This window comes from Neomonachus schauinslandi, chromosome 15 (genome assembly GCF_002201575.2).
Source record: "Neomonachus schauinslandi chromosome 15, ASM220157v2, whole genome shotgun sequence".
NCBI lineage: Eukaryota > Metazoa > Chordata > Mammalia > Carnivora > Phocidae > Neomonachus > Neomonachus schauinslandi.
The window spans coordinates 54289476-54316981 of NC_058417.1; the positions used below are offsets into that span (position 1 = coordinate 54289476).

The 27506-nt window shown below is 53.3% G+C and overlaps 2 protein-coding genes across 3 annotated transcripts in view; both read left to right on the forward strand.

Annotated features, from left to right (window-relative positions):
- LOC110572524 (SAP30 binding protein) overlaps positions 1–15052 on the forward strand; it is a 36030-nt gene extending 20978 nt beyond the window's left edge. For both annotated transcript variants that reach the window (XM_021680851.2, XM_044921727.1), the window contains 8 exons: positions 2732–2774; positions 7649–7737; positions 10135–10226; positions 11005–11065; positions 11527–11578; positions 12446–12504; positions 13990–14074; positions 14372–15052. In XM_021680851.2, coding sequence (XP_021536526.1) covers positions 2732–2774; positions 7649–7737; positions 10135–10226; positions 11005–11065; positions 11527–11578; positions 12446–12504; positions 13990–14074; positions 14372–14553 — 663 coding nt within the window. In that variant the 3' untranslated portion in view covers positions 14554–15052. The remainder of the gene's footprint in view (positions 1–2731; positions 2775–7648; positions 7738–10134; positions 10227–11004; positions 11066–11526; positions 11579–12445; positions 12505–13989; positions 14075–14371) is intronic.
- A 10906-nt stretch (positions 15053–25958) lies between these two features.
- The window catches only part of ITGB4 (integrin subunit beta 4), a 34750-nt gene continuing 33202 nt past the window's right edge, over positions 25959–27506 (forward strand). The window contains exon 1 of the mRNA XM_044921397.1: positions 25959–26060. The gene's annotated coding sequence lies outside the window, so the exon portion shown is untranslated. The remainder of the gene's footprint in view (positions 26061–27506) is intronic.

Sequence of the window (27506 nt, forward strand, 5' to 3'; positions counted from 1 at the left end):
CCACCAGGAGCACAGATTCCCATTGTTTCATTGTCGGGGCCTAGGCGTCCCATGGGTGGCTGTGACACGGAGGAGAGATCTGAACAACCACAGATTCCATAGTCTTTCCAGGAAAACTTTGAGCAAAACTATATGGTTCCTAGTCCACGGTGGCTCATTTATATTTTCAGTTTATAGGATTCTATTAAGGCAAAGGAATCTTCTTGCACTTTGAGCTGGGTCCATGGTTCATAGGTTGCACTTTGCTTGTTGGGATCATGGAGCTGAAGTCCTCTGCAGGGGAGGGGATGTTCCTGGGGATGTTGGGTTTGGGTTTGAGTAGGAGTCCATGGTTCCATGGGGCTCCAGGTACACCCTGGACACACCCCACCCATATATGTGCATGTGTGCGCGCACACATTGCTATAAGAATAAAAAAGCAAAGAGTAGACCAGTTGGCAAATTGAAAACAACTATCAATTTTATCACTTTTTGTGTTTGTGCAGAAAGATTAATTTGAAAGAATGAGTAACCAAGCCAAAAAAGGAAAGACTGAAAGAAGGGAGAACACCTTCCTGTTGGTGATTTTGCCCCAACATTGCCTTTCTTCCTGAGATGTGACTAAACATCCTCAACTAAGCCAGGCAAGGACCTTGTGAAATTCAGGAATCCCCGCCCCTCCCACCCCGACCCCTCCCATCGCTGGGGCACAGGCTGCTGGAGGCCCCCCGGGTGGCCCACGGCCCTTAGCCCTGCCCAGGGAGCCCTCAGGTGAACAAGTATTTTCCCTTTAGAAGAGACACTGTGTTTGGTGACTAACTTCCTGTGCCTCTGGAGTAGTAGACCCGGTGGAATTCCACATGGCTGTCTTGCCTTCTTCCTCGGGCCAGCTGAGGGGCTGGTGCCCTGCAGTGCTTTGGGAAGGAGCCCCCAGGGGGCCTTTGAATGGTTAACGGTCAGTCCTCGGAATACCTGGTCAGTCCTTGGAATACCCGCCAACTGGTCGGGGGAGGGGAGGTAGGATGTACCCAACTGATGTTTTCCCACAGTTAGCACCCAGAAAGCTGTCCCCTAGAGAGAAAATTTAAGGACCTTTTACAGGCCCAGGTTTTGTTGCTGCCACGCTCTTTAACACTGGTTCCTCAGGAGTCACTGCTACAAAGAGATTGTTGTGGAGCCTCTGGAGACAGGCACTCTCTGTAGAGCAGCTGAGTGATGACCAACCTGAATTTGGCATGGCAGTCCTCCAGGCACGCCTCCCAACCCCTCTGTTCCCTAGCACAGGCCTGCCTCCTCTTTGCCCACCTGATTGGCAGGGGGCGGGTGGCTGGGGGAGACAGGTTGCTAAGCAGCCTGGCCTGGACGTTAGGCCTGTTCAGGTCAAATGAATAGCTGCAGTGTTCAGAAGGGTGAGGGGTTTGGGCCTGTCCCAGAATCAGGAGGGACTTTTTGGGGAAGGGGGTTAAGAACTACCACTCTGCTCTTGGCAGGGAGCCATAGCATGGGCGGATTTTGGTGGCCTCCTGGCACCTTCCTTTCTGAAGCATCACTTGGTGTAACATTTCTTCAGTAAGTGGAGTATGCAGAACTCTGCAGCTGCGGCCGTGTGCCCATTTTGTTCAGAGTTGTTACTGTCTTGTCTCCTCCCTCCCCGTCCCCCCACCAAAGGGAAAAGAAAGGAGATCCAGTAGCTACCTGTGAGCCCAGCTTCTGCCACTTTGATCCTTAGCACGTAGTGGCACTTGAGAGCCCTGATCGGAATGTGTGTGAGGGGCCAGGTTCCCCCCGAGATGGGGAAGACAGGTGTGTTGTTGCCAGTGGACATTTGGGACAATGCAAGCAAGGGAAGGCCTTCTCACCTCCACCCCCCCACCCCCCTCACCTCCTGTGCCCGGGCTTGTGACGGGGGCTGGGACCGTAGCCTTCTCCAGGTGGATGTGGTTTGGATTTGGATGAAGCACTTACTCTGAGCAGTGAAATACACAGCGAGTCCAGAAAACCGTCTGATAAGAAACCTTTGCTCTTAGGTTTCTGCACTCGGCCAGCCCTGAAGGACCTGCAGAAGTAGGTGTTGTAGGGCAGAAGTTTACGCTAAGGATCAGAGAAAGCTTTTTCTTTGGAGAGAGATAAAGCCAATGTAAAGAGTCAAGAGGTGAGCCCAGGAGAGCCAGGAGAGAAGCCGCCAGTGTGCCAGGGCCTTTCTGGGGCCTGGGTCAGTCACTTATTAAAGGCCCAGTACATGCCCGCTCCAGGGTTCCATGAGCTACCGCCTGATGATAAAGTCTCCCTTTTCTGCTTAAACTGAAAGTGAGAACAATCTCTTGGGAGCAGATAGTCTTTTGTGCTTTAGTCTTGGGATTCTCATGTTAGAAAGTTGCCATCTCTTGCTTCCTTAGTACCAGGTAGGGGTGGCTGACCAGGCCCCAGGGGAGACAGTGGGCAGAGTCCAGGTGTCCAGGGGACGGATGGCTGGCGTTTGCTCTCCTTGGCATTGGTGGATATTGGTCCCTGCTGGAGGCTGTGGAGGAGAGACTGAAGCAGGCATGTGGAGCATCTTGGCTGCTCTGATGATAGAGGGGCTTAGGAGGTTCAGGGGTCCCAGAAGGCCTCCAAAGCACCGACTCGCTCTTAGATTCCTTGTGTTGCTTGCACCTTTTCTCCTCCCTTAAAATCCTGAGTGGTTTCAGTGAAGAGAGGAACTGCGGGTCAGGAGTCCCGGGCTTACTTCCTTGTATTTGTTTCTCTTTTGCAGGATAACCCAGAAGTAGAAAAGCGAGATCCTCAGGAATTAGTTGGTAAGTACCCCAGGGGGAGTCTCAGGGGCAGATGTCTGAGGCTTGCCCAGAGTGAACTGGCTTCCCGCCATGCCCGGGCCTGCCACTGCATGGGGCTTCTCTCTGCTTCAGCTAAGGCCGCTGTTCTCCTGAGAGCCTTCTCTTCATGTGCTCTCTCGGGGCCTTTGGCATTTCCTAAGATGTCTGAGTAAGACACCCAGGGAACAATTCTTCTTTGAAAGTCATATTCATGGTGCATTTCATTGGGCTTTGGTCGGTTGCCAATGTTGTCAGGATAGATTTAGGGCCTCCTTCAGCTGGGAGCTCGTTCCCCTTGTGCCCTAGGCCTGTCCTCTGTCCTTGTACGCCCCCACCCCACTTTGCTGGCATATTCGGGTACTCACTGAGCAAACGTGGCCTCTGCTGGCACTTCGCTCTGTACCCAGGAGGGAACACGCCTCATAGCCCCAGAGTCTAGGACCCTATGTGACTTGGGAGGGCAGGGCAGTTATGTTTCTGAAAAATGGCACACATGTCATCACAGTCCTGTGCTAACCCCAGCCTCCTAATCCTTTTTAGAAAGTCCGTTCCAGCAGTCCCTTTTTAGAAAGTCCAGCAGGGACCAAAATAACTCTGTCATTTTGATTGTGGACTTTGTAACAGCTCTTCCAAAGCCTGTCCTAACCTCACGGACAGGGTGACCCTCCCTCTCTGTGATGACTGTGACCATCTTTCCCTGCCTGCTCTGTTAACCTTCACAAAACAAGGGTCCTGCTTATCCAGGGCTGCTATGAATGCGGCCAACAGAAGCTACTCCTGCGCGTCCAGATGGAGGCTTTGTGGCTTGCAGCCCCTTGGACCTGTCCTGTTTTTGGACAGGATCCTTTCATGGGGTATGGGAGGTGGGGACCCGTTCTGGTTTTCCTAACTAAAAGAACTAAAAATTGTTCCATTACATTTGTTTTTTGAGGAAGGCTTGGGTAGGAACGTACCACAATGACCAGCCCAGACCCTCAGCGGGATTCTGCCTTTATCCCTGAGTGTGGGTCTTTCAAATCCTATAAAAAACCAGAATTTTCCTAGACCTTAGTGTTCACTCCTTAGAAAATAGCCCTCAGGGGACGCGCCCGTTGGCTTTGCAGACAGAGGAAGCCAAGCGCAGCCTCCTGCAAGTGGGTAATCCACAGGGGCAGGTATGGATCAGAGCCTTGGTCTCCCGTTCCCTCCACGCCTCACCAGTCCCTGCTGTATACTCCCAAGACTGGGGTGGGGTTGTGGGGTCCAAAAACAGCCTGCCCGGGAGCCTGATGCTCTGCTCGAGGCCGCGGTGTCCGGCAAGCAGTGTGGTGGGGGGGGCCACATCAGCCATCTCCACCCGGACTTCTTCTTCCCCTAGCTTCCACCTGTTCTCTCCTTGCCACTTTGTGCCATCTGATGAGCTTTGGCAGATACACATAGTCAGTGTTAACCCCCATCACAATCACAGTCTAAAACACTGCTGTCACTCCAGGGGTACCGGCCAGCTCGGTTGGTGGAGCATGCGACTCTTGATCTCGGGGTCACGAGTTCAAGCCCCACATTGGGCCTAGAGCTAACTTAAAAATGAATAAATGTTTAAAAAAAAAAAACTTTTCCATCACTCCAAAATATTCCCTATACCCCTCTCCTTGCAGACTGTTTCCTCCCTTGGCCTCGGGCAAGCAGTGATCTACTTTCTTCACTATAGTTTTGCCTTTTTTAGAATTTCTTAAAGAGCAGTATTTCTCAGTCTTGGCATTCTTGACATTTTGGGCTGGAGAATTCCTTGTCGTGGGGGCCTGGCCTGTGTTTGACACCATGTTTTAGCATCCTCAGTCTTCAGGATGCCCCTAGCGCTCCCCTCCCCCACCAGATGTGACAGGGAAAAATGTTTCTAGACATTGCCAAACGTCCCCTTGGGGGCTGGGGGAGGTAATTGCCCCCCGTTGAGAACCATAGATAGAAATGAAATGACCATCTTGTTTTTTGTCTGGCTTCTTTCACTTACCATGTTTGAGATCCTTCCTTGTTACTGGACATATCCATAGTTTCATTTGACTGCTAAGTATATTCTTTCACTGTAGGGTTACCCCCAAGTTTCTTTCTCCATTTACCACAGTAGGCCTTGAAGCCTCATAGTCTTGGTTCCTCCTACCATTTCTCACTGACGAGGTCATAGTTCACCTCTATCTGCACTCAACTCCTTTCGTTAATACCTCTGGAGATAGGACTCTCGGGTTGTTCCCCCAATATGGGAAGGCTTTTCATATGTGTAGACAGCCCCAGGTTTAATGGAGCAAATGAAAGCAGAGAAGCTATCTCATAGGTCTCTCCAGCACTGTGGCCGCTTTGCAGAGCTGAGCGCGCATGCCCTCCAGATGGCCCACTGATGCCCCGTGGTCACACCTGGAACAGCGGCCTGGGGTGGTAATCCAGTTGGGTTCTCCGTGTCTCTGGTGAACTAGAGAGCACTCCACTGCTTCCTGCTCCCAGCCCTACAGTACCCCCCCAGGCACTCCTTACTCCCCACCATTACGTAAGCCCAACTGATGAGCTGCTCCTGCTCAGATTCATACCTGGCAGCTATGGATACCATGACTGTTTCCTGGCTTGGGTGTGCACAGGGGTGAATCACCGAGGTAGACTTCTCAGATCCTGAGTACGGCTGCCTTTCTAGAATGCCCCCAGCACACCCAGGAGCAGCCATGGTACCTGGAGCTGCCCCAAGTGCCTGGACACATTTCTCGATGGATTTCCTGGGAAAATGGTTTGAGGCTTTGTGGCTGCACAAATGACCATATTTGTGGGTTTGATGTCGTCTTCTTCAAATCATGCTGGGACTTAGGAAGGAGAATCACTGAAAGATTGCTCCTGGAAGCTGTGGAAAATTTTTTACCTAATTTTCTGACTGTCCCTTCACTTGCCAGTTACTTCATAGGAATTCTTTCGTTCCTAACCTGGGAGCTCAAGAGGGGCTCTCCCTCCCTGTCATACTATATACCACTTGAGACTTAGTGTGGTTAGGTTGCTATGGCAACGGTGTCACACCCTGTTTTTCCAAAAGGCTTTCCTGGCAAATGCCAAAGGGCATTCTTTGTCTCTCTGTCCTACACACACACACACTCTCTCTCACTCTCTCTCTCTCTCTCTCACTCCACCCCAGGGAAGAGCTTCACCCTCCTCGCTTTTGCCCAAAGCCTGCCCGGGCCCTCCTTGCTTTTGCCTTCCAGAAATAATGAGGACCAGCTCACCCCAGCCAATTCACTTTCATCTGGCCTCTGCAGCCTACTTGAGCCTCTGGCTGAGAACCCCAGCCCCTCCCAGGGCTGAAAAGAAGGCGGAAGCCGGGACGAGACTTGAACTCCAGCAGATCTGGGTTCTGCCATTGCTTCAAGAGTCAGGAGACAGAAGGAAGGGACCGGGGAAAGAGGAACATGTAGTCCCCTGGGGGAAACCGCTCCTGGGCTGCACTGATGTCCTGGGTCCACAGCAGGATAGGTCACCCCATCCTGTCCTCTTTCCCTCACCCAAAATGGCTGGTCTCGTGTTGCCAGGACACATCCAGTGAGAACCCGCTGCCAACCGTGGGAGTTGGCATGTGTAGTGTGCTGGGACTCTGCCCCAGCCTCGGGCTTTGCAGTGTGTGCACGCGTGTTTTGCAGCAGCTGAGACTGGCGAAGCCCACGGAGCCATCCCCTCAGCCCTGCTTAGCACTGAGTTCTTTATAGTAGTAGTGAAACTCTGAGTGGAGATCCAAGTACCTTATCTGCTAAGAAAATATTAACCCAGCGCTGGGAGAGGAGAAGGCAAAGGTTGTGCTAGGCTATCAGCAGCCAGTCCAGGCAGCTACTCAGGGCTAAAAAATAGTCTGCCCAGGGCCTGGCACCCAATAAGTACTTGCTGGGTGTTATTGGTGCTGGTTTGTTCATTCTTTCCCTTCATCCTGCCCCACCCCACTCCGCCTGCTGTTTGCTCATTGTATGGTCCTTTTCATGAGAGAATGTTTTAAAGAGCACAGACAGAATCTTAAAACAAGCAGTGCATTGTCTGAGTGATCGAGAGCACACTCTGCAGGTCCAGGGTGGCCAGAGGCTATGGGGAAGAGAACAGAGCGAGCAGGCAACTTGGGTGGGCAGTGGCAGATCTCCGGGGGGATTATCCCTTGGGAGTTGTGGTTCTTCACATCAGAATCAGGCCTTTTGTTCCCAAGAATGAGGTGGACCAAAGGAGGGTTGATTAAAGGACTAAGTTAATAACCAACAGGTAACTTTTTAAAGCATCATTTATGCACAAGGCAGTTTTTAATGTTTTGAATCCTAGAGGAACTCTGAACTCTCTCTCCTCTATCTTGGGCAAGAGCTTCCAGAATTCTGGGAGGGTGTTGTAGGAACATAGCCAGTGGGGAGCTGGAGCTGGTCCACATTGTCAGCCTTTGGTGCTCCCCTCTCTTCCTGTGCCTGGGTCCAGCAACAGGAGCATCAGCTGATACCCCAGAAACTGGCAGATGCTGCAGATCAAAGCTCCTTCTCCCTTCCTCCCCCAGCAGGTTGTTAGACATTCACCAGCGCACCCTGGACAGACCCTTTCCTGAAAAGTTCACTGCTGGGACATGGTAGCGTGCATTCTTGACACCTGTCCCCTCTGCCTGAACTTCTCTTCCCCCGAGTCGGCACATGGCTGACTCCTTCTGGTCATTCGATCTCAACTCAGATGACAGAGGGGCCACTCTGAACACTGTTGTACTGTTTCATAGCCTTTCTCTCTCCCTAAAAAGGTCTTATGTGCCTTTTCTTTTCCTAACCATGTTTAGCCCCATCCTACCCACCCACCCCCACTCCCAACATACATCCACAGGAATTCACTCTGTTCTCTCACAGCCTCCTTTTCTGAAAGAGTCCGGAACATGTCACCCGATGAAATCAAGATCCCGCCCGAGCCCCCTGGCAGGTGTTCGAACCACTTACAAGTAAGTGCGGAGCTCGGCCACCACAGCCCGTGTGGGGGAGAAGGGCTGCTCAGGTGTCCGGCTTGGTCTGACTTTAATAGCCTTCTGTAGGAGAGACAGCCAGGCGGGCAGGTGCCTGAACGTCCTGGTTACCTGTCTTAGCCTGCGTCAAGAGTTTGCTCTGAGCCCACTGCCCTCTGCCACATCCCCTGGTGCTGTTCCAGTGGGACCCCAGCTTGCCCTCAGTGGGGTCCTAAGCCTAGACGGAGAAAATACCGCCGTTTTCTGTGTGACCCAGCTGAACCAGTGGGGAACTTTGCTAAGAAACCGAGGGACCGTGAGAATGGAAAATAGATTATAGAAATGCAAAAATACAACCGTTGATGTGCCTAAGAGTCCTGTCCTCCTCTCCTGACAGAATCGCATACAGACCTGGCCTGAGGTTTTGAAATCCCAAGGAGTTGGAGCATTTAGTGCAGTTACTCCCTTGGGAGCAGAACCTCGGGGGGCAGCTGGGTCTTGCACCTCCTTTTCGGCACCTGCGATTGTTTCTCCTTGGCCCTCTGCGGGTTCCCCTGTGTGTGGAACCTCGTGACTGACACGAGGGCAGACACCCAGGGCTGCCCATCGTGGGCATCCGGTCCACCTGCTCTGCCTTTGATCCCATAGGTTCTGCTGGTGCCTCTGGCCACACACAGGCCCAGGGCACCATCCTAACGGATGGATGACTAAGGGGACCTGGGGCTGCGGAATGCAGCTGGCTGGGCAGGGCCAGAGTCGGGGCTGGGGGCACAGTGCAGATCCTCTTCCTTTCCCAGAAGTCTCCTCCCTTGGCTGAGTTGTCCATGAGCATAGCACCTCATCTCCCCGCCAGGCAACAAGCCACAGCCTGTAGGGACAGTCCGGCAGTCTGCCAGACAGAGACAACCAGCTGGCTCAGCCTTCAAGTTCAGTGTATTTCTCATTTTTAGATTTTCCTAATGGTAGAAACCATGACCTTTAAGTGAACACTTTAGTTGATCTGAAATGGGAGAACCCATCTGATGGCCCAGGAAACCCAGGAAAGTAATCTGTAAGATACAGGTCAGCCTCAATTTCCTGAGCCTTCTGTGTGAGGCCTCCTGCTTTGCCCTTGAAGAGATAAACATTGAGGTTTGTCACTCTTGGTCATCTCTTCCCTGGTAAATGTATTACAAACCTCTCTCTGCACTTCAGTGCTTCCTCTGGCCAGTCTCGGCAGAAAGATTCAGCCTTCTGACAAAGGGAGTGGATCACCTCTCCTGATGTACCCCAAGGGCGTCACACAGGACCTCCAGCCCTGCCCACCTCCTCTTGCAGGTGAAGAGTACCCCAAATATTTTCCTTCTGGAGAGTCTGTGCATTTAGCCACCACTAGTGGGGGAGGCTGCAGAGAGACCTTGCCCTGGGCCAGCCCCAGCCTTGCTGGGTAAGACTGCTCCTCCTCAGAGGTGAATCTGCCCTGACACTCGGGTTTCTGGGGCCTCTTCCCGCGCTGGGTGGTGCGGCTGCCACCTGCTGCCAGCCTCCTGTCTGTGGGCCTTGAGACATCTGTGGGACTGGCCTGATCTCTGCCAGGTGGTTCTCCTATTGCCCATTGAAAGCCAGAAGAGGGGTCTGGGGCGGGGGGGCGGTTAATGAGACGGGCTCTTGACCCCTGACAGTGCCTCTGGTGGGGACTGGCCATCTGTGAGCCTCCCTACAAAGGACACTTTGGGAAGTTTGTGAGGCCAAATCCAAAAAAACACTACTCCTTCCTTCCTCTGAAAGGACGTAGCCTTCCCAGGTCTCCCACTGAGGACTTAACCCCGTGTTAAAATTCAAAACCAGGGGCGCCTGGGTGGTTCAGTCGTTAAGCGTCTGCCTTCGGCTCAGGTCATGGTCCCAGGGTCCTGGGATCGAGCCCCACATCGGGCTCCCTGCTCAGCGGGAAGCCTGTTTCTCCCTCTCCTAATCCCCCTGCTTGTGTTCCCTCTCTTGCTATGTCTCTCTCTGTCAAATAAATAAAATCTTTAAAAAATAAAAATAAAAAATTCAAAACCAGCATTGAGCCCCCCTGCCCATCCTCTTTGGATGATATAGGAGCCGATTGACAAGGGGGGGGTTCATCCATTGTCTTCTCCGTGGTTTCTCTGCCTTGACCTTTTACTGCTTCCCATGTCAGCCATCTAGAGGGAGTCAGGAGAAAGCAAAATGAAAACAGACTGGTCTCGGTTTATCTTATCTGTGCTCAGCGCTGGTCGCAGGCTGGGTGGAGAAAGACAATATGGCTGGAGTAGGGCTTCGCATGGCTCTGTGGGTCTCCTGGGTCCAAGTGTCCACCCAGCACACGTGACCACAGGCTGGGATTGCCAGTGGGTTGGGCGGTGTCATAAGCGCCCTTCTGTTTCTCTTCCATAGGACAAGATCCAGAAGCTTTATGAGCGGAAGATAAAGGAAGGAATGGATATGAACTACATTATCCAAAGGAAAAAAGAATTTCGGAACCCCAGGTGAGTTTCCCATGGGCCTACAGGGTCACTTGAGTCACTGATGTTGGCCCGGGGACTGGAATGCCCCCGTGGAGGTGGCAGGGAGAGGCCCAGCTAAAATCCCGCCTTTGCCCAAGGGGGCCACCACCCAGGCTGCAGTAACACAGAAACCAGGATGAAGAGTGGACGCCGAGAGGCCTGAGCTAGGCTCTCCTCCTCGCTCTGCTCCTAAGGCATACAGCCACATGAGGCCTCAGTCTCCTCATCTCTACAGTGAGGGAGTTGGACTAGACAGTCCCTGTGGGTTCCTCTTTCTCCTCCAAACTGTCACTGATGCTGCATGCAGGTGACAGGTTTTAGGAACAGAGCTGTGTTCGGGTTTTATTCCATCCAAGGCCCTAGCAGGTGGCACACGTGGTAAAAAGTCCGGTATGGTGACATCAGGGACCTGCCCCAGCCCTTATGTGGGCCTGTGTATGGTAGCCCCGGTCCAGCCCCACAAACTGTAGGTCAGCTGTCTGGATAAGACCAACAAAACACAGCCCTCACCTGGACACCATACCTGTCCTGGTGCCTGGCTAATGACCCATCTCTCTGGGAGTGGGGAGGACTAGGAATGATTTAATGTCCGGCCAGTGAACGTTGCCTCTTCTGTCAGGAAGCTTGCTTGGAACAGTTCAGCTGGTTTAAAGGGTTCGTCTGAGCCCAGGAATTAGACAGTTCTGATCTCTCAAAATCTGCTGCCACACAAGGCATGGGACTAGGGCCTGCTCAGCGCCTTCTGCTGTTCTTCTTTCAGCATCTACGAGAAGCTGATCCAGTTCTGTGCAATTGATGAGCTGGGCACCAACTACCCGAAGGTATGCCTTGCACACACAGGCGGAGGGTTGAGGGGGGCTGTCCAGGGCCCTGTGCTCACTCTGCTGGATTCGGCCTGGAGCCACTGAAAGGCCCATGTAGCAGTAGTGCTGACTGCAGAGCTCAGTCTCCGTCTCCCCTGCATGAGCCCCCGTGGCTCTGAAATAGTCCAGGAGAGAGATTGCAGCGACAGACCTGGCCCCGGGGCCCTGAGTGGTTGGGGCCTGAGTGCGCACTCGCTGTGCTCCTACAGCCCAGCCCACAGACAAACGCTCCGGGAGCAGATCGGCCGCCCCTGTGGCTGGAGACCAGGGATGACAGCTGAGCCCCTGTGCCCTTAAGGCAGGGGCCTCCAGGCCAGGAAAAATCCATGGAAAGACTTGGGGAGGAGGGACTTGGGTCTCTAAGCCATTTGTCATCCAATGACCCTTGCTGGCTGCAATGTTAACTCTTTCTTTTGCAGGATATGTTTGACCCCCACGGCTGGTCTGAGGACTCCTACTATGAGGCATTAGGTAGGTGGCCGTCCATCCGTCTGTCCTTTTGTCTGTTCAGTCAGCCAGCCAACATGTATTTCAGGGTTTCCTCTGTGTCAGGCCATGTCCAAGGAGGTGGGCATACAGCCTTGAATGAGACAGACCCACTGTGACTTAGGAGGCTTATGACCTGGCACAGAAGGCAAAGAGGGAGCAGTCCCAGCAGTGAGGGGTGTGGTGGGGGTGCATGCAGGTGAAGGGGGCCAGAAGGGGGGACAGCCTTGCCGAGGAAGACCTATACGGGCTAAGTTCGAAGGTGCAGGGAGAGTGTCCCAGGTGGGGGGACAGCGTGTCCTGAAGCCAGTGAGAAAGCATTTTCTCAAGCGTCCCTCATAGGGAGAACCGGGAGGAATTTCAGAGTCCGAGCCCTCCGCTGACAGATCTTAACCCAGTAGCCCATGGAACAGATCTGGCCTGTAGGTGTGTTTTGTTTGGCCCGCACAAGTTTTGCTTTAATTTGAATGAGTTGCCAACATTTTACCTCAAATCTGTAGTCCCGGCTTCTCTTGGTCAGTGGGAAGGTCGTCCACACGTGGCCTGCATCCCCACGTGGCGACAGTCAGCTGGTGCTCAGGAGCAGCCGGCCCCTCCCCACAGGGTGCACAGCCCCAGCCCCTGAGCCTTCCAGTGTGAGGCCTCTGCTCGATGCTGGCCAAGGGCCAGCGCTTCCATTTGTCCATCATGAAAGGACAGTGAGCCCCGTGGCCTGGAGGCTACCTGTGCACACTGAGCAAGAGCACAGGGGACACGGCAAGTGCTGGTGTGGGGTCCCTCGGCCTGAAGTGGCCCTTCACGTGGGAGCTGTTCCCAGGGCTGCTTTTCTCAGATCTTCTCTTGTCTTTGTAGCTAAAGCCCAGAAGATTGAAATGGACAAATTGGAAAAGGCCAAAAAGGAACGAACCAAAGTAAGTGACGGGTGAATGTCCCGGTGGGAGGGGCAGGTATGTGCAGTGTCGTTTCCCAGCCCTCACCTTCAGCTTGAGCGTGCCTCTCAGGTGCTTCCATTTGGTTTCCTGGGGTCTTGGGGTTTGCTGCGCTGTAGCTCCCTGCTCCCCTCACAGCCGCAGCGCCCCGCTGGCTCTCGCTGCTGGCGTCCAGGTCCTCCCCGGCCTGATAGACTGGCAGGTCTTCCTTCTGAGAGCGCTTTCCTGGCCTCTGGATCTGATCTCCGCAGTCCGCCTCAGTGCCTCCTTGTAGATCCCGTGTCCAGTGGCCAGGTGACCCCTTATTTTAGGGCCCTGAGCACCATTTCTTCCCAAGCAGCACGGTCTGAATCCTTTGGGGAACAGAAATTTGGCTCTGAGACTGAATGTCCTCAGGGTACCAGCTGAGGCTCCAGGATGCCTCCCCACCCCCAGGCAGGGGCTGCAACCCTGGTGTGCTGGCAGCTCTCGGAGCGGCTGCTGGGGTGATCAGGTTTTCTCATTCTTAGTGCTGGTGGAATGTCCCTTCTGGCCCTTTCCCTCCCCGTTCCAAACCCCAGGCTTAGTGTGGGCCATGTCTGCAGCGCCCGGGGATCAAAGCTGTGCTGCTCCTGTGTGGGTGGGTCCACCTCCACCCAGAATGTGAGGCAGGGCAGCAAGTCGGTTTGCCCTGCATGTGCAGAAACTCGGTGACACCGGGAGCATTCCTTTGTCTGTTTGGAAGGCTCACCTCGGAGCGCCTGGGTGGCTCAGTCAGTTAAGTCAGACCATGCATGACCTTTGGCTTTGGTCAAGATCTGAGGGTCCTGGGATCGAGCCCCACTTTGGGCTTCCTGGACTCAGCGGGGAGCCTGCTTCTCCCTCTGCCTGCCGCTCCCCCTGCTTGTGCTCGCTCTCTCTCTCACTCTCTGTCAGATAAATAGATAAAATCTTTTAAAAAAAAGGGGCGCCTGGGTGGCTCAGTTGGTTGAGCGACTGCCTTCGGCTCAGGTCATGATCCTGGAGTCTCCGGATCGAGTCCCGCATCGGGCTCCCTGCTCAGCGGGGAGTCTGCTTCTCCCTCTGACCCTCCCCCGTCTCATATGCTCTCTCTCTCTCATTCTCTCTCAAATAAATAAATAAAATCTTTAAAAAAAAAAAAATCTTTAAAAAAAAAAGTCTCTTCAAAGTAGTAAAAATAGGTCCTCTCTCTCCGTCTTCCTCTGTCCCTCCCCACTCCTAAAAAATAAAAGGGGCCGCTGGGTGGCTCAGTCAGTTAAACATCCCACTCTTGATTTTGGCTCAGGTCTGGATCTCCGGGTCGTGAGATCGAGCCCCGAGTCAGCTCCATGCTGGGTGTGGCACCTGCTCGGGACTCTTCCTCTCCCTCTCCCCCTCAACTTAAAAAAAACAAAAGGTAGTGAGCCAGCAGAAGGACGTGGATAGACAGTTGGGCACCGCCCTTACCTCTTTCCTCTCTCCCTCCAGATCGAGTTTGTGACGGGCACCAAGAAAGGTACCACGACGAACGCCGCAGCCACGACCACCAGCACGGCCAGCACAGCGGTGGCAGGTAGAAGGCGGCTTGTCCGCTTCCCGCCGCACCACACATGGAGCCAGGGTTTCCCTGCCTTGTTTGGGGGAGCAGGGGCCTTGGGGATCTGGGCCTGGGCTCCACCTTGCTGTGCTTTGTTCTGACTCCCGAGCTTGTTAAGGCCTCTTGGAAGCCTGGGCTGGGGTCCCCCGTTCACTGGCTGCCCCTCACATTTCTGTGGCTGGGCCCCCAGACTCTGACCGCTGGCCCTGCTAGAAAAGGGACTGTTGCTGTTCGGTTTGTCTTGGTCCTGACGCCTCCCTCGCCTTGTTCCAGATGCCCAAAAGAGGAAGAGCAAGTGGGACTCGGCCATCCCAGTGACGACGATAGCCCAGCCCACCATCCTCACCACCACGGCCACCCTGCCCGCCGTCGTCACGGTGACCACCAGTGCCAGTGGCTCCAAGACCACGGTCATCTCCGCCGTGGGCACCATCGTGAAAAAGGCCAAGCAGTGACCCGAGGGCCCAGCTTGGGGTGGCTCGGACATTCTCCGAGGGGAGCTGCCGCTCCAGGACCCGAGGAGACTGTGCAACCCGGCGACTGACGTCGGTGCCCAGGTGCCGCCTTGTTGACTTCAGGACTGGGATCTGCTCCCAGATGCCACCCCCCGAGAAGCCTCTGTGCGGCAGCCCAGCCAGGAAGGGGACATTGGCACAGAGGAGGCGGCCGCTGTGGACAGTGTCCACACACCACTCGGAGTCCGGTGCCCTCTCAGAAGCGCCATATTCTCACATCTCAGGCCTCTTGGCTGCACGGGCCTCTTCTGTAGTCAGTTTTGAGGCCCAAGTGGAAGTTCCGAGTGCTCTCTCCAGCTCCTCTTGTTGGGGTGGCTACCTCAGGGTTGGTGGTAGAGCGGCCGAAGCCCGCGGCACTAGTCCGTGGGGGTGGCCCAGGAAGTTGCCGTGGTCATTCCCAGCGTCTGCCTCTCGGCGCGGGCAGGCGGGAGTCCAGGGGGCGGGGGGGGTGGGGGGGCTCTTCCCGCTCTGCGCTGCCCTGATCCTGAAACCCGGCCAGTTCTCAGACAAGAGCCGAGGCCTCCGGGGGGGATTGAGCCCTCCCCAACCACTTTTTAGACACACCCCAGCTTTTGAAGTCAAGCCAGTTACCAGAAGGCCTGGGTTGGATCCCCAGCCCACGCAGGGAGCCCAGGAGGCCTGAGCGCCTGGCCAGGGCTGCCTGGTGCCTCAGTGCCCAACGAGCGCGGCCAGCAGGCTCCCCGCGGTGTGCGACATGAATCACCTCCTGCCTCGGCCAGCGGCAACTCATTGTTTACGTGGAAGCCAGGCTCTTGGGAGGCTCCTGCCACCCCACCTTTCCTGTGCCTGTTATCTCGGCCCTACAGCAGCGCCTGGGCAGTGCCTGCGGCCGCCGGGCTCCTCTTGAGGCCAAAACCAATTCCAGCCGCCGTCGGCCCATGAGTCCAGAGGGAATTCACTCGCCTTCCTTGCTCCTTGGCCACTCTCCAGGCCCGCGGCAGGGCTCCGTGTCAGAGAGGGAAGCCGGGCGGGGAAGAGCTGTGTTGCTTCGGTGGCACGGGCGGAGCATTGGCAAGGGGGTGCTGAGATGACGTCTGGCAACTGCTGCATCACCAGAGGAGTAGGACGATCCTGCCCCCCATCCCCAAAATCACTGTTGACTCATGGGCATCCCTCCCCGCCTCGCCCCGCTCCACACACGTGGGCGCTGAGAGAGGTCAGTGGTCACCCTCCCCTCCTTTGATGAGACTTAGCAACCCTGGAGAAGAGCTGCGACCTCCAACGGAGGCCCCTCCGTTGTGCGAGGGCCCTGGGGCTTGTGCGGGAGGCCGGGCGGTGCCGCGGGAGTGGCCGGCAGACACCCGGCACCTCTGCTCTGGATCCTGGTTTGAACGAGTTGTGTTATAGTTGTGTGTCCTGGGCCCTTAGCTCTGTGAGGCTTCCCGATCAGGTCCCCGGAATAAAGCTTCCTAAGGCGACTGTGAGGCGTCCACGAGGTGATTTATGCACGAGCTGTATGAACTGTGAGGTACAACTGTTTGTTGCTGGCCCATCCAGTTCTTTCATTTAGACCAAGGAGAGACGCAGACTGCACAGCTGTTAAGACTGGCCAGAGTCATGGCCCTGGGCTATCCTCTGGGCACCCCCTGCCCTGCCCCTGAGCAGTAATGACCACTCGCCCAATGAGTTGGGCAGCCCCAGGTGGCCATGCTGTTCCCCTTAGAAGCCTTGTGAGTTGGGTCAAGGCCTCAAATCCCTCTGAACTTGACTTTACTCTTCTGTAAGACAGGATTAGTTTCTGCCCACCTTAGTCCCACTGAGGGTGGCATGGGGTCGAATTACTAGTTCCTTTCTGTGGAGACTGGATGTTGCAGGCACTAGGGACCCAAGTGATTTCTGCCTGGTTGGCCCCTGCTCACAGAGAACTCAGTCTGGACAAACTGAACTCTGTCCCAGCCACCCAGGCATCCCTGCCCTCTTCCTATAGTTCTAACCTATAGTGATGACCTCAGGATCCATACCTGGGATCCTGTGCTGTCCCCACATCTCATGGGCCCCTTGGGAAGCCCTTTCCCTGTCACCATCCTTCCTGCTTAGTTCCGGCCCTCCTCCCTCTCGTGGCAGTTTGCTCCGACCTCGTCTGTATGTTTTCTCAGCCTCCCCACTCCCATCCAACCCCATCTGGCCTCATCCTACACCCCCCTCACCATGGGGCTCTCACCAGGTCACATGGTCCCCTGCTTTCCACCCAAGAGTCCCCCCTTCAGTGTGGCAATGCAGGGCTGCCAACAGCCTCGCCACTGCCAGCCTCCCAGCCTCCAGGTCCTCTTCTCTACTGCCCTTTAACCATCCCCACCCGTGCACCTGCAGCACTTGCAGATGCAGCTCGGGCTTTCCCTCCCAGGCTCCCCTGGGCATTCATCACTCCCTCCTCCGTGCCTCGTAACTGCATACACATTGCAGGGCTGAGACCACTCGGGTCTCCTGGTTCTCCTTGTGAGTGGAGAGAGAGTGGTCAACCAGGCTATGGCCCAAGTGCCCAGGTGATTGGAGGGACAGAGGGATGGAAGGAGAGGTGGTTCCCGCCCCCTTGGTCACTGGACTGAAAGCTCCCGACCCTCGTACCCCGCCCTCCCAGCTTCCTGTTGTAGATCGTCCACACATTGGCAATTGCTGAGGCTCAGTCATGGGCACAGGAAGGTTCATTATCCCCTCTAATTTTGTATATGTTTAAAATCTCTTGGGGCGCCTGGGTGGCAGAGTCCCAGGATCGAGTCCCGCATCGGGCTCCCTGCTCAGTGGGAAGTCTGCTCCCTCTGCTCCAAACTCCCCACTCTCCTACTCTCTCTCAAATAAGTAAAATCTTTTAAAAATAAAATCTGTTTAAAAAAAGGGGTGCCTGGGTGACTCTTGGTTTCGGCTCAGGTCATGATCTCAGGGTCGTGAGATCGAGCCCCACGTCAGTCTCCACATCAGCGTGGAGTCCGCTTCAGATTCTCCCTCACCCCTCGAGCTCTATCTCTCTCTAAAATAAATAAAACCTTAAAAAAAAAAAAAAAATAGGGGCACCTGGCCGGCTCAGTCAGTAGAGCATGTTACTCTTAATCTCAGGGTCATGAGTTCAAACCCCACACTGGGCATGGAGCCTACTTTAAAAAAAAAAAAAAAATTGTTTTTTAGTTAAAAAAGAAAAAGTCCTGTCAAGCCAGAAAAAAGAATGAGGAAGATCTCCATGGGCAGATTTGGAGTGATCTTGAGGAGAGATAAAATGAAAAGGGCAAGGTGCAGAACACTGCATATAATATGATGCCTTTTATGAAGAAAAGGGAACACAAAACAAAAATAAGAGGAAAGAGATAAAAGAATAAAATCTAAGAAATTAAGAAAATTCTCTAATGTTAAATTTGAATTGGAAACATCAATATGAACTCATGATTCAAAAAAAAATTTCCAGGCGCCTGGGTGGCTCAGTCTTAGTTAAGCGTCTGCCTTCGGCTTAGGTCATGGTCCCAGGGTCCTGGGATCGAGCTCTACATCGGGCTCCCTGCTCAGCGGGAAGCCTGCTTCTCCCTCTCCCACTCCCCCTGCTTGTGTTCCCTCTCTCGCTGTGTCTCTCTTTGTCAAATAAATAAAATCTTTTAAAAAAAAAAAGGAAGGGCGCCTGGGTGGCTCAGTTGGTTAAGCGACTGCCTTCGGCTCAGGTCATGATCCTGGAGTCCCAGGATCGAGTCCCGCATCGGGCTCCCTGCTCAGCAGGGAGTCTGCTTCTCCCTCTGACCCTCCTCCCTCTCATGCTCTCTCTCATTCGCTCTCGCTCAAAAAATAAATTAAAAAAAAAAAGGAAAAAACCCCTTGTTCTCTGTACACTACGACTCACAACAACCACAAAACACTTCTGACACCAATGTATGGGCTTCCACATCATGTAATTCTGACACCAACTGCCTGTAGTTTGTGAGAGCTTTGTCCAACAAGAGGGGGGACCCCCCCCACTCAAATGCTTATTGTAGGGCCGGGCCTCTGGTACTTCTGAACAACTGGCTATAAATTGGGGGGTCCCATGACCCGCTCCTCAGACTCAATAATTGGCTAGAATGGATCACAGGACTCAGGAAAACGGTTTACTTAATGGATTACTGGTTTATAAAAGAATACAACTAAGAAAGAGCCAGATAGAAGAGATGCATTGAGGCTCAGTATGGAGCAAGGGGCTTGGAGCTTCCATGCCTTCTCTGGGCACACCACCCTCCCAGCAGGCCAGGTGTTCAGCAACCTGGGAGCTCTCTGAACCCCCTTTGGTTAAGATGTTCATGGCGGCTTCATTACTACGTGTGATGGATTAAATCATTGACTATTAGTGATGGAACTGAATCTCCAGCCCATCCCCCTCCTCCCCAGAGGTCAGTAGGGGCAGGGGTAGGGGTGGGGGAGTGTTCAAGCCAAAAGTTCCAACTCTAATCACGTGGTTGGTTCCCCTGACAATGAGCGCCCCATCCTTCGTGGCTTTCCAAAAGTCACCTCATTAACATAAACTCTGTGTGGTTGAAAGGGGCCTGTTATGAATAACAAAAGACACTCCTTTCGCTTTTATCACTCCAGAGCTGCTCCAGGAATCATGGACAATGACCAAATATAGATCTCTTATATCACATCACCGTTGTACACTATTTTTTTTTAAGATTTTATTTATTTATTTGACAGAGTGACAGAGAGGGAACACAAGCAGGGGGAGTGGGAGAGGGAGAAGCAGGCTTCCCGCTGAGCAGGGAGCCCGATGCGGGGCTCGATCCCAGGACCCTGGGATCATGACCTGAGCCGAAGGCAGATGCTTAACGACTGAGCCACCCAGGCGCCCCCAAATGTGGTATTTAGATACTAAAGAATATTATTCAACGTTAAAAAGGCAGGAACTCTTGCCACATGCAACATAGATGGACATTATGATAAGTGGAAATAAGCCAATTACAGAAAGACAAATACTGTATGATTCCACTTATATGAGGTTTCTAACGGAGTCAAATTCATTGAGACAAAAAAAATAGAATGGTAGTTAACCAGGGGGTGGAAGAGAAAGAAATGGGGAGCTGTTTAATGGGTATAGAGTTTCAGTTCTCAAGTTGAAAAGTTCTGGAGACCTGTTGCCCAACAATGTGAATATACTTAACACTATTGAACTGTACATTTACAAATGATTAAAATGGTAATGTTTATGTTATATGTTTTTACCACAATTAAAATCTTTTGGGTTGTTTTGTAATAATAGTAATTTTTAAGTTTCTACCTTGGGGCGCCTGGGTGGCTCAGTCGTTAAGCGTCTGCCTTCTGCTCAGGTCATGATCCCAGGGTCCTGGGATCGAGCCCCATATCGGGCTCCCTGCTCAGCGGGGAGTCTGCTTCTCCCTCTCCCTCTGCCCCTCCCCCTGCTCGTGCACATGCTCTCTCTCTCTCTCTCTCTCTCTCTCACTCAAATAAATAAAATCTTAAAAAACAAAAAAAGTTTCTACCTTGTTTGAGGAAAGCATCAGCATCCTAGAAACTGGAAAGCAAAGCCTTTTGGTGAACGCACTAACCCCTCCAACCTGCTCTTACCTACAGGTCCCGGAAGTGAGCCACAGCCTCCAGCAGGGTTCCTGCCCTCCAGCCTCGCCCTGCAGGCAAACCATCCCTGCTGCAAACTGGCCATTTCTCCTTCCAAAAGGGGTTTTGTGCAATTCGGACTTTTTCATAACCCGACACTCTTGTTTGTGTAGCCTCTAGTCAATGGGAGATTTTTGTAGTCAGAAACGGAGGACCTCCCTTAAGTCCTGAACAGGTTTTCCTAATTCCCAAAGTTTTACATATTTTCCTAGTTTACTACTCACTAAATGTGTGAATAGGACTTTACCCCCCTTTTATTATTCAACATTCTTAAAGTCTTACTTATTTTTTTAAAGATTTTATTTATTTATTTATTTATTTATTTATTTTAAAGATTTTATTTATTTAAGAGAGACACAGCGAGAGAGGGAACACAAGCAGGGGGAGTGGGAGAGGGAGAAGCAGGCCTCCCGCTGAGCAGGGAGCCCGATGCGGGGCTCGATCCCAGGACCCTGGGACCGTGACCAGAGCCGAAGGCAGATGCTTAACGCCTGAGCCACCCAGGCGCCCCAAGATTTTATTTTTTTTAAGATTTTATTTATTTATTTATTTGACAGAGCACAAGCAGGGGAAGTGGCAGGCAGAGGAAGAGGGAGAAGCAGGCTCTCCGCCGAGCCAGGAGCCCAATGCGGGGCTGGATCCCAAGACTCTGGGATCACGACCTGATCCGAAGGCAGACGCTTAACCGATGGAGGCACCCACCGCCCCTAAAGATTTTATTTTTAAGTAGTCTCTACCCCCAACATGGGGCTTCTGTACCAAGCCAGCCAGATGCCCCCTTAAAGTCCTATTTTAGGGGTGCCTGGGTGGCTCACTCAGCTAAGTGACTCTTGGTTTCCAATTCAGGTCTTGATCTCAGGGTTGTGAGTTCATGTCCCATGCTGGGCATGGAGCCTACTTAAAAAAAAGAAGTCCTGGGGCGCCTGGGTGGCTCAGTTGTTGGGCGTCTGCCTTCGGCTCGGGTCGTGGTCCCGGGGTCCTGGGATCGGGCCCCGCATCGGGCTCCCTGCTCCGTGGGAGGCCTGCCTCTCCCTCTCCCACTCCCCCTGCTTGTGTTCCCTCTCTCCCTGTGTCTCTCTCTGTCAAATAGATAAAATCTTTAAAAAAAAAAAAAAGTCCTATTTTAGCTTTGCATTTCAGACCTGTTCAATAAAATACGAAATAATAAAAAATAAAAAATTTCTATAACCCAAAAAGAAGCATTTATCCTATATTTTGGAGGACTTGGGTTTTTTTGTTTTTTTTTTTTTTAAGCAGGCTCCACACCCACACCCAGTGTGGGATTTGAACTCACAATCCCTCCCGAGATCAGGAGTTACATTCTCTACTGACTGAGTCAGCCATATCCTACATTTTTGGAGGCACATAGTTCATCCCCTGTTGATGAAGGGAACTTCTATTTTTCTTTTTTAATCAGAAGGATAGCTTCTATTAATGTAGAAACAGAAAATCACCATTCTTCAACCTCCAAATTCAGGCAGAGATCAACAAGGGATGCTGACTAAAACCATTCAGTGAAAGTTTGCTGGGAAGTGGGCAGGGTGACAAAGCATCATCACCCCCCAGCTTACTTCTTAATCACAAAGTAAATAATGTATTTTTACAATGGAAAGAGATGGCAGTCATTTCCCTAATAATCACTGACAGCGAGGCAGCTGAGATCATGTGCCACCCAATAAAACACACCCAGCACCATCTAGGACCATCCTTGCCAAAAATGTTTCACCTAAATCTAATCAGGCTTTTAGACATTAACTTCTAGTTTACAGGAAGCTAAAAAAAAAAAAAAAAAAAAAAGTCCAATGACACTATGAGGAAGTAATCATACAAATCTGGACAGTGGGACATTCTGCAGATCACTACTGGCCTGTCTCTTCAAAAGGTCAATGGTGCGGGGGGAGTAAGCAAGAAAGAGGGGCACCTGGGTGGTTCGGTGGGTCAGTTAAGTGACTACCTTCGGTTCAAGTCATAATCTCAGGGTCCTGGGACGGAGCGTCATGTCAGTCTCCATGATCACCAGGGCATCTGCTTCTCCCTCTCCCCCACAACCCCCGTGTGCGCACTCTCCCTCTCTCAAATAAATAAATAAAATCTCTAAAAAAAATAATTTAAATTAATTAATAAAGTAAGAAAAAGAAAGCAATCAAATGCAATGGATTGGACTCAAATTCAAAAGGAAACAGTTAAAAAGTTTAAAAAAAGGAAACAGTTACAACAGACATTTTTGGGACAACTAAGAAATTTTAATATGACTGAATCATGGATAACAGGACATTTTTGTTCATTTTCTTAGGTGTGACAAAGTTATTGTGGTTGTGGGGAGCTGTTCTTGGGAGATGCATGCCTGGAGTGTCAAGGGATGAAATGTCATGATCTCTTAAATTCAAATAAAGATATATAAGTACATAACAAATATATAGATAAAGCAAATATGGCAAAATGTTAACTCTTGCGTCTGGGTGGTAAAAAATATGAGTGATCTTTGTACTCTTCTTGCGACTGTTTTTGTATGTTTACAAATACGCAAAATAAAAAGTTGGGGGAAAATAATTTTTTATATTTTTATTTATTTTTTAAAATATTTTATTTATTTATTTGAGAGAGCACACACAAACGGGGGAGTGGCAGGCAGAGGGAGAGGGAGAAGCAGGCTCCCCGTTGAGCAGAGAGCCCAATTCAGGGCTGGATCCCAGGACCCTGCGATCATGACCAGAGCCGAAGGCAGATGCTTAACCAACTGAGCCACCCAGGCACCCCACAAAATGTTAACTCTTGCATCTAGGTGGTAAAAAATACAAGTGATCTTTGTACTCTTCTTTCAACTGTTTTTGTACGTTGGCAAATATTCAAAATAAAAAGTTGGGGGAGGGGCGCCTGGGTGGCTCAGTTGGTTAAGCGACTGCCTTCGGCTCAGGTCATGATCCTGGAGTCCCGGGATCGAGTCCCACATCGGGCTCCCTGCTCGGCAGGGAGTCTGCTTCTCCTTCTGACCCTCCCCCCTCTCATGCTCTCTCTCTCTAGCTCATTCTCTCTCTCAAATAAATAAATAAAATCTTAAAAAAAAAAAAAAGTTGGGGGAAGACGAACCATGAGAGACTATGGACTCTGAGAAACAAACTGAGGGTTCTAGAGGGGAGGGGGGTGGGGCGATGGGTTAGCCTGGTGGTGGGTATTAAAGAGGGCACGTTCTGCATGGAGCACTGGGTGTTATACGCAAACAATGAATCATGGAACACTACATCAAAAACTAATGATGTAATTAATGTACGGTGATTAACACAATAATAAAAAAAAGTTGGGGGAAATAATTTTTTTTTTAATTTTATTTATTGGGACAACTAGGTGGCTCAGTCAGTTAAGCAGCTGCCTTTGGCTCAGGTCATGATCCCAGGGTCCTGGGATTGAGTCCCACGTCCGGCTCCCTGCTCAGTGGGGAGCCTGCTTCTCCCTCTCCCTCTGCTGCTCACCCTGCTTGTGCTCTCTCTCTCTGTCTAATAAATAAATAAATTATTTTTTTAACAAAAGATTTTATTTATTTATTTGACAGGGAGAGCACAAGCCAGGAAGAGGCAGAGGGAGAAGGCGAAGCAGGCTGTCTGCTAAGCAGAGAGCCCGATGTGGGGCTTGAGCCTAGGACCCTGAAATCATGACCTGAGCCGAAATCAAGTCAGATGCTCAACTGACTGAGCCACCCAGATGCCCCTGGGGGAAAAATAATTTAACAGGGGTCTATTGAGCAATCCCCTAGCCCCAGGGAGAGACCAGGCCTAGCAATTGTCCACCCGAGGGGTGTCTCCCTCAGTTAGAGAGGTGGTTGACAGTGGGTCTCTAGAATGGTCACCAGACTGTTTTGATCACACATCCACTATTGATCATTTACCTTGTTTATTTGTAGACACACGTACCACTCTACAATAAGTGATGTACATTGTCAAACACAAAAACAGTGGATCATCTGGCACATCCCTGGAGAGTCTGCAGTCCACTTTGGAGACCCATCATTAAGCAGAGGGTGCTTGGCTGCTTTGTCAGTAGAGCATGGGACTCCTGATCTCAAGGCCGTGAGTTTAAGCCCCACGTTGGGCATACAGCTTACTTTATTTATTTATTTTTAATTTTATTTATTTGTCAGGGAGAGAGAGAGCAGGGGGAGTGGCAGGCAGAGGGAGAGGGAGAAGCAGACTCCCCGCTGAGCAGGGAGCCCGACATGGGGCTCGATCCCAGCACCCCGGGATCATGACCTGAGCTGAAGGCAGATGCTTCACCGACTGAGCCACCCAGGTGCCCCAAATAAGATCTTTAAAAAAAAAAAAAAAGACCACTGGGCAGGCGGGCAAGGGAGACTGTGGCTCACACAGTTGCAGGGAGCACTCATGTATTCGTGGCACTTCCACATCCGGTCCCACCTGCCCCCGTGATCAGTCTGAGAGCTGGCAGGGCACAAGCCTGTTTACAGATGAGAGCACTGACAGCTGGGAGGCTTTGTGGCAATCCCATCTGGTTCAGCCACACTTTCACTGAGCACCTGCTATGTGCCAGGCACTGTGCTAGGTCCTGGAAATTAAAAGATGTGCTAGAGAGCATCCATCCTCAGGGCTCACAGTCTAGTGGGAAAGAGAAACCCCTAAACAGATCATTTCAAGCCAATATGGCAAATGAGAAGAAAAAGCCATGCCCTGGGGTGGGGGGGTGGCTACAGGGACACATAATCCCACCAAGGGTGCAGGGAGGTCAAGAGGCTCCCTGGAGCATGTGACATCAGCCTTCAAGTGAAAGAAGGATAAACCAGGCTGGTTGGGGGCAGCGGCGTGGGAGAATGGAGACATCCCGAGCAGAGGGCCCAGCCTCCAGCGAAAGCACGGTGGCCGGAAGCTGCATGGTTTGGGCAGCCGGGCTGCTAGCCATGGGGTGTTGTCTGGCACTGTTGGCAGGTGGGGCGAGAGAAGGAGACCAGGTTGGGGTCATGGAGCAACTTGAGAGGCTCCAGCTTGAACACGTGTGGCACTTGAAAGACTGCACGCAGAGGACCGCAGGGGTCAGGTTTGTGAACCGGCTTGTCAAGAACAACTATAACAATTTGAGTGCCCACTCCATGTCGGGTCAGTGCCGGCCACTTGATGGGTATTACTCACATTTTAAGGAGGTTTAAGTACCTTGCCTGAGGACACTCAGGGAAGCAGTCCTTACTGGGATCTCCCTCTGGACACACGTGGAGGCGGGGGGAAGGGGAGGCCGAGCGGACCCCGGGAATGACAGATCGGTCTGGGGCATCCCTGGGCCCGCGCCTCGCGCCTCGCGCCGGCACAGGACGGAAGGCAAGCGCACGGTCGACTGCGGGTTTGGCCGTCGGGGCAGCGGGGCTGCTCACAGCCTAGCGTCCGGAGGTGGGAGGGCGGCGGGCGGAGCCGGGGGCTAACAGGCCACCCCCGGCCCGAGGCAGCCGGGCGCCCGAGTCTGCAGCCTGGCGGGGTGGGGAGGCGCGGCGCCCGGGGCTGGACTGGAGAGAGGGGGGAGGCTCCTCCCCCGCCCCCGCCGCCGCGGGTCGAGGCGCAGGGGCCGGGCGCCGGGGGAGCCGCAGCCTTTTCCGGGGGGCGGGCCCGGCGGCGGCGGCAGCGCCCGGCTCCTGCCCCGACAGGTGCGCGCCGCGCGCAGGAATGCGGCCGGCCTGACTCACCAGCGCCTCCTTCCCACCTGCCGCCCGCCCCATAAAGCGGTCCCCTCCCCGCGGCCGCCGCCCGCCGCCCGCCCTCCCTGCCAGCCGCCCTCCGGACAGTCCCGGCTCGCCCGCGCGCTGCAGCCGGAGCGGCCGAGCGGAGCCCCGCGCGGGGAGGGCGCGAGTGCGCGCCAAGGTAGGTCCGGACTCCGACCGCGGCAGGCGCCAGGGGCTTGGGCGCCGGCCGGGGGCAGTAGGGGGGGTCGCCGGGCTGCACCCCGCCCGCCCCTCCAGTGCCCCGGACCGCTGGAGCTGGGCGTCCATTCTGGGCCCTTGGAGGCGAGGAGGGGAAAGTGAGTGCCCACCCCAGCGTGGCCGGCAAATCAGGGGACCCTTTTGGGAGACCCGGGTGGCTTTTATTTCGTCAGCTCTTCCCTTCCTAATAGCTGGCAGGCCTTGGCCCCATCCTGCCCAGGGCACATGCCTCGGCTGCCAGGGTGTGCCCCGGGGAGCAGCTGGGGCAGCGGGGCAGTGGAGCCGGACAGGGCTCTTGGCCCTGAGACCTTGGCGCTAAAGGATGGGCAGCAGGGAGAGAGCCCTGAGGGTTGGGTGGGAGTTCTGGAGAAGTGGGCAGAGGCTGGGCGGTGGCTGCCAGGCCTATGGGCTGGGCCCACTGGGGTTTGCAAAGAAGGCGAGGGCAGCAGCCACCTAAAGGCAAAGGCTCTCCATGTTTGCCGAGGCCTGGCCTGCTGTGTGCAGTGCCGCAAGGCCATCTGGGGCCTGGGGAGTCCCTGACTGCCCCCTTGGCCAGGCACATGCTTGCTGAGGTCTGGGGAGTCCCTGACTCTCCTTTTGGCCAAGTACATGCCTGACCTCCCCCCAAAGTCAGCTCAAGACTCCCTTCCTCCAGGAAGCTCTCTTGACCTCATTCAGCAGCCCTGGGAGCTATGCCCACGACCGCAGCCTCCTCCAGCGCTTGCCCCCTTTCCCACTCAGCCCCTGGTGGCCCTCTGGCTGTGGTGCAGGGACTTCTGATGGCTTCTGAGAGCCCGGCTGGGCCCCTTCCCACCCCATCAGGGCCTGGCCACACCCTGAGCCCCAGGATCTGACAGAGCTGGAAATGAAGGCTGAGGGTCTCTCTCCATGCTGGGGGCTGAGAGAAGAGAGAGAGCTGGGGGACAGCAGGGAAGGGGTGCCTGTCTCCTGGGCCCCGATTTCTTGGGGTAATAGAGCAGCCGAGGGGCCAGGAAATACGAAAACATGAAGGCAGGGGCTATGGTGGGCAGGTGCAGATGTGCTAAGCAGGGGTCCTGTGGGATGGGAGGAAGTGTGGTTCCGGGAGAGCTCCCAGGGTTGCCTGGAGAGTGCACATCCTGAGCACCTGGCCAGGCCTGTGGCCACAACCTCCAGTAAGCCCATAATCCTAAATTTTCCATGAAATCTCATTGTTTTTAATGTTGACAGTTACTTTTAAAACTTCGTAAACACAAGTTGAGTTAAACAAAAACACTCTTGAGTGCATAACTAGCCCCTTAACTGCCATCTTATGGCCTCTGAGGATAACAGAAGTTAAATGGAGGTGGGTCTGGACTGCCCTGATCCGGTCCGCCCCCCCCCCCCCCCCCCCCCCCCCCCCCCCCCC